At 36.1% G+C, this 6,744-nt stretch overlaps 1 protein-coding gene across 1 annotated transcript in view; it reads right to left on the reverse strand.

Moving 5' to 3' along the window:
• Positions 1-2,779: 2,779 nt before the first annotated feature.
• Positions 2,780-6,744, reverse strand: part of LOC110287779 (chitinase-like protein 3) — a 9,400-nt gene continuing 5,435 nt past the window's right edge. The window contains exons 2-6 of the mRNA XM_021154316.2: positions 5,209-5,332; positions 4,803-4,988; positions 3,883-4,002; positions 3,659-3,800; positions 2,780-2,949 (exon numbers count right to left, since the gene is read on the reverse strand). Of these exons, the coding sequence (XP_021009975.1) occupies positions 2,918-2,949; positions 3,659-3,800; positions 3,883-4,002; positions 4,803-4,988; positions 5,209-5,332 (604 nt within the window). The 3' untranslated portion in view covers positions 2,780-2,917. The remainder of the gene's footprint in view (positions 2,950-3,658; positions 3,801-3,882; positions 4,003-4,802; positions 4,989-5,208; positions 5,333-6,744) is intronic.

Below are 6,744 nucleotides of genomic sequence, written 5' to 3' on the forward strand. Positions count from 1 at the left end.
AAGAATCTGAATTCCTCATTAAAAACTAATAGTTCTTCAGGTAGAGCTATTTGGGATTTTCTGAGGACCCTCCAGATTGACTTCCAGAGTGGTTGTGCAAGTTTGTAATACCACCAGCAGTGGAGGAATGTTGTTTTATAATATCCTTGACAACATGTGCTCTCACCTGTGTTTTGATATTAGCCATTCTGATTGGTATAAGGTAGAATTCCAGGATCTTTTAAATTTGCATCTCCTTGATCACTAAGGACTGTGAACATTTTTTTTTAAGTGCTTCTCAGCCATTCAAGATTACTTTGTTGTGAATTCTCTGGTTAGTTCTATACTTCATTTTTTATTGGGTTCTTTGGATTTTTGGTGGTTAGATTCTTAAGTTCTTTATATAATCTGGATATTAGCCCTCTGATGCTCTACAGTGGAGAGAGTGAAATTGTAATGTTCACCCCTTGTGGTGGAACACGATATCAATTGGAGGGATGGGATTGCCATCCCACTGTCATAAGCACTTTCCTAGAATTGGTCCTGTCAGATGGAACTGCAGGGACAAAATTAGAGAAGAAAATAATGGAATGGAGATCCTGTGACAGGCCCAAATTGGGTTGTAGCTCAAGGAGAGGCCCCATGGCCTGATATTTTTAGTTATGCTGTGGTGTGCTTGTAGATAGGAGCCTAGCATAATTGGCTTGCAAGAAGCCCAACAAGCAGCTGAAAGACTGTGCTGTACATAACTAGCACCCAACCAATGGACTGAAGCTGGGGACTTCTGTGGTTGAATTCGGGAAAAGCTAGAGGAAGAGGGCAACCCCATGGGAATACCAGCAATCTCAACTAAACTGGAACCCTGAGAACCCTCAGACACTGAGCCACCAATCAGGCAGCATACAATACTTTAGATGAGGCTCCCAATACATATACAGCAGAGGCTGCTTCGTCTGTCCTTAATGAGAAAGAATGTACCTAACCCTGGAGAGACTTGAGGACCCAGGGTATGTGGAGGCTTGCTAGGGTGCAGGTAGGTGGGAGGAGTTATGGGAAGTGGAGTGGTCAGGGGGCAGACAGGGAGTGTGATGAAGAATGGACTGTAAAAAAAGAATTAAATTAAAGAATATAAAAAATAAAAAAAACACAAAAAATTCAATGTAGTCAATGTCGGCAGTGGGCTTTGAAGTTAGGAACTAGGGTTAGACATGACACTCACTGGGTCTATCCCTTAGTTACACTTTTCTATAATAAAACCTATAATGTGAATGATCAAATGTGTCAAAAAAGTAATGAATTATCTTGTTTTTCAATTTTAATGCATATTTCTATATATACCTAAGAATTCATAATATATATTTAAAATATTTAACATATTTTAAAAGTAATATATGATATGAAATGTATATCATATGTATTATATTTATGAATAGCTTGCTAATACTTAAATATAATTTAAATATATTCAACATCAGTTGCTCTACCTAAGAAGTCTGGGAATCTCTGCTCACATGCCTAGAGCCTCACAAATAGACTTTTCTTCAACTTCTAACTGACTCAAAGTTTATCTACTCTTGTATTCATGATGGTGGAGTTCTCTTTTTTAATACAAGGTATAGTAATTTTAGATCCAGGTACTCATTCAAAAACTAAAACTTACATTGAAGAGAAATTTGTAAATTGTCCAGAGTAATAGTCTGAACAACAGATTATGAAGAAATAATTAGTATTATTTGGGGGATAAAAAGATTAAGTAGAGTTAATTGCATGCAATTTACATTAAGCTGAATATGCTGATGAATGATAAAATATCAAAGATCTATAAAGACATTATTGTTAGTGTTAATACAAATTCTCAACTTGATAAAACATGTATGTGCACACAAATATCAGGTTTGGAAAATAATCAAAGCAGAATGAGTATGTCCATGACTGATATACAAAAGTTTGAAAGTGTCTGAATTTTAGTGATACCATGAGTCCTGTGATAAAAAATGTTGTAGGATATTTTGGTGATACTGTTTGAATAGCATTTTAATACAATAATGAATATGTCTGAGAGATATCAAGTGCATCCAAAGAAGGTGAGTGTTGTAAAGTCTCTATTCACTCCTTAAACAAAGTGTGCAAAATGACTTAAAATCATTTTATAGTGAATGCCAAATAAACCAAAAGAGAAAGAAGTTAGAAGTTGTGGCAAACAAATCTGATGCTAAGAAATTTGTGTTTTGGGAGGAATGTGTTTCAATCTCAGTATGCAGACAGTAAATCATGAGGAGCATTTAGAGATCTTCAAAAGCTGTAAACTCAAGAAGGGCTCAAACAATTCTTTTTTTTTTTTTTCAAGACCTGTATAAAAATGACTTGGAGTGCATAACTAGTTATGCCAAATTTCACTGTGTGTATGTTGTAATCCTGAGACTACTGTAGATACTTCTGGATTATAGACAAAGCACCATAACACATCCTCTTCATGTTGTCATTCTCAGTCTGAACCAATCATTAAACATTTCCATCTCAATGCCTGAAGTCAAATAGAAAATCCAGAGAAAATTGGTTTGATCACTACTTCCCACAACAATTTTATTGCTATAACCATATGGGCAGACATCATTTCCTCAAAATTTCATATGAAGCACTGCAGATGCTGATGCTTTGAACATGGAATTTATTATGAAAGCAAGAAACAAGGAAGGTGGTTTTACAGGAAGCAAAAATGTTCAGAGCTTAGCCAAAGATGACAGATGAAGATAATTTTTTTGTTTCTTCCCTGCTGGTATAGCAGACAAGACATATATCTTAGTTCTACTCTGGGATTCAATTCAGGAAAGATCGTGACTTAATTCTATTATTCTCAATGGAAGCATGATGCAGTATCCATAGTGGAAAAACCGTTGAACTTGCTCTTATTCTGAGAGTTTCAAGTAGAAATCATTGTCTAAAGCTCCCCTCGATAAGGGGCCTTGCAACCTGAAACACACAGAGCAAGACACAGCAGTTACCCTGGAGGCAAGTGGTAAAGAAATGTACAATCTAGGGGAAATGAACTAGAGAAGCATTTGACTTCAGTGTCTTTCAGTTTATATCAGACAATAAATTCAGATTAAGTATTTAGGGAATTTGCAACATCATCCCAGGGTTTAACCTATTTCCAGGTCTCAGAAACCTACCTCAGAGCAGGCTGGACTAGCAATTAAAAACATTGCTTTTACCATCCATGCCATAAGCAATACTTCCTTGATAGCCATCGGGTAAATGAGTTTGTTAAAAATCTCAGAATAAATAGAATATTCAATGAATATGGACAGACACATTCATGCAAGTATTTTCAAAGTATTTCTGAAAAAAAGTCCCAAAGGGACAGATTTACACTCTAATGACATGGCTAAAAGAGGAGAAAAATCTGATAGTAAGAGTGAATATAGTTTTTGCAGACTCATAACCGGAATAGTTAATAGACCTCTCAAAGCCTGCCTCACATCAAGGTATCCCTGGTTCCTAATAAGTGTGCAACATGAGTTTATGGAATTGAAGAGAGGGGTGAGGTGTATATAACTTTTAAAAGAGCACATAAATGAATGGGAAAATATGACTCAGGAGTTAGATTGGGGGTATTCAGGCAGGCTTTGAGTGAATGAAGGCCATTATATACTGTGAGTAAAACTCTAGTGTCTCATACTTGCACTGTGTATATAGAGATCTCTCTTTAAAGTAGATGTCAGAGGGAAACGTCCCTGGTGACAGAAAGAACCACTGAAGTCATCCATGTCCAGGGGCCAGACCACAGCACCTCCTAAATTGTTGTCCTTGAGCCACTGAGCCTGTTGATACAGAGGACATTTAGTCACCTGATTTCCTGGGAATCAGGCTGCAAGCTCAGCACATTCAGTGTTCTAAGCTTACCTTCAACGTGAAGCTCCTGACATTGTCATAACCAACCCACTCATTACCCTGATAGGCATAAGGTACTTCCTGTGAGTCATCCCAGGCCTCAGTGGCTCCTTCATTCAGAAATGTACAAACCTTTAAACAAACAGATTCAGATCTTTTAAATATTAATTCCAAGAATGGAAAAAAACATTCAATTTATTTATCATTTATCCCTTTTCTTGTGGAGTTTTCTCTATTTTTCTAAAGACCCTTTCATTGTCTTACAGTAAACAGACATTTTCCTGAAAATCCTGGTTCTATAGGGCACATCTAGACATTTCCACAGACTAGGGAAGTGATCTAACTTGAGGTGCATCACTAGTCCTCATTACAACATATTTACTTTCTGAAATTTTGTCCTGATTAATAGCTAAGATAATAGTATTCAAACTGATGATTCTTATATCCCTGCCTCCTAAAAGTTAATGTTCTAAGTATTAATCATGAGGGTTCTCCATATTCTTCTTAGATAATACTGCCATACTGTGATTCCATTTATCTATATACACTTCTGTGCATTGAACTTGGGGTCAAGCATATCAAACTAGGCCAGACACAATGGAATATTAATGTTTGGATTATTTTTAAAATTATCACATGTAGCTCTCATACTTGTACTGTATTCTTAGATTCCATCCCAGCAGTAAATAGATATCCTATAGTCATATTTATGAATATTACTGTTTGATATGTTGAACTAACTTGTATATTCTAAAGTACCTCTCATTATTAATTACATGAATGTATACTATAAAATATGCAATACTTGTCATATTGTATCTGCTTAGGAAGAGTACATATTGTATACAGCAAACATACACTTCAGCTGATTCCAATTCTCAAATATAGAAATGGGTCTGTAATTCACTGAGCACACTAAAACAAATACTGACCTCATAGTAAGCCAGGAGTCCTGCTTCATTTGTGTACTTTCCTGGTGGGCCAGTACTAATTGTAGGGGCACCAATTCCAGTCTTAGAAGGGTCACTCAGGGTAAAGGTATGTCCATATGCTGGAAATCCTACAATGAGCTTCTCAGAAGCTGCTCCATGGTCCTTCCAGTAGGTAATGATTGAATCCTGTGGTGACAGGAAATAAATTTTTTGCTAGAGCATCTGGTAACATGTGTTTGTATAGTTTTGTTCACTCCTCTTGTATCTCAAATTGTGTGAATTTATAGTTAAGAAATAAAACCCGTTTTCCAAAATGGATTACTTAGTTACAGTTTTACAGATACACTAAATGGCATAGGCTCATGCATTAATCTCTCAATTCCACTTGAACCTGTTAATGTCTTACCACATTGAGATCAGCACTCTTTCCAGTGTCATATGGTGATTTATAGAGGGGACTATTTTCCCCAGTGTAGCCATCCTTGGAATCATGGAGATCATATGTCATGATCTGAATATAGTCAAGAGACCTGGAGTAAAGGAAAGTTCTTAGAATCAATGTTTCTGTTATGTTCAAGTTCATCCTTGTATCCTTCTCTAATATACATTCTAATATATGTATCATTTTTGTCCCCATGGACTCCTGTCTAGTTCTCTGATTTCATTTTGTCTGCTGCTATGTGTGCTGAAGAAAAATGTATGCATAAAGTTATCATCTGACACTCCAAAGAACAAAAATAAATCAAAGTTACAATAGAATATCAGTGAAATAAAACAGGAGTTAGATTGTTAATATTCTTAAGTAAGCATGGGGCTTGGGGTGGCTAGGGGAAAGATCATGACTTAGAAAGAAATAAAGGATATGGAAAAGAGAATTAAGTTAATATACTTGCTCTTATTCTAAATAAAATATAATACTTATATTTGAATACATGTAATATGAATCAGTAATACTACTGCTGCAAAAAGACATGAGCTAGTAAATGAAAATATCAGTGTCAGGAATGTTATACTTCTAATACTTTATTTTTGTACAGTCATCAGAGACACCAAAACCAATCCAGCCTATTGTAAATGCTTTAGGACATTCACCATAACTTGATGCTACTAAAACTGTACTGATGAACAATGCACATTAGCTCTAGATATAGAGAAATTAACCTGAAACTTATGGTGCAATCTCTCTTCCTACAGGAAGCCTACGCCATGACCAATATATAAGGTAGGCTTCTGAGGTAAAAAGACAGTAATGGTCTTACTCATACCATACATGTTACACCATACAAGTTATACACTAAAGGCATTATGATTATGGAGGTAATAACCTGCTTTGTGAATGTGTATGAAGTTATACCTGTCACAGTAAATCTGCCTAAACATTCATGGTTTAGAAACGCACTGGCCCAACATGGAACCAACATTTGTTGTTTTGCTAGATTGTCTTAGTATTAAACTATCATCCAAATATGCTAATGCTTCCATAGATATATAGAGTTTTTTTCCCAGAAAATCTGCTCTTTTTGAATAAAAGGTTTTTTTTTTGTTTTGTTTTTTTGTTTGTTTGTTTTGATTTTTTTCGAGACAGGGTTTCTCCGTATAGTCCTGGCTGTCCTGGAACTCACTTTGTAGACCAGGCTGGCCTTGATCTCAGAAATTTGCCTGTCTCTGCCTCCCAAGTTCTGGAATTAAAGGCATGTGCCACCACTGCCCGACTTGAATAAAAGTTCTTAATTTATATATTCATTATTGGTTAAAGTAGAGAATCTTTTTTTTTAATTACATATTTTCCTCAATTACATTTCCAATGCTATCCCAAAAGTCCCCCATACCGCCCCCCACTTCCCTACCCTCCCATTCCCATTCTTTTGGCCCTGGCATTCCCCTATATTGGGGCATATAAAGTTGGCAAGTCCAATGGGCCTCTCTTTCCAGTGATGGCCGA

Source organism: Mus caroli, unplaced genomic scaffold (genome assembly GCF_900094665.2).
Source record: "Mus caroli unplaced genomic scaffold, CAROLI_EIJ_v1.1 scaffold_19250_1, whole genome shotgun sequence".
Taxonomy (NCBI): Eukaryota; Metazoa; Chordata; class Mammalia; order Rodentia; family Muridae; genus Mus; species Mus caroli.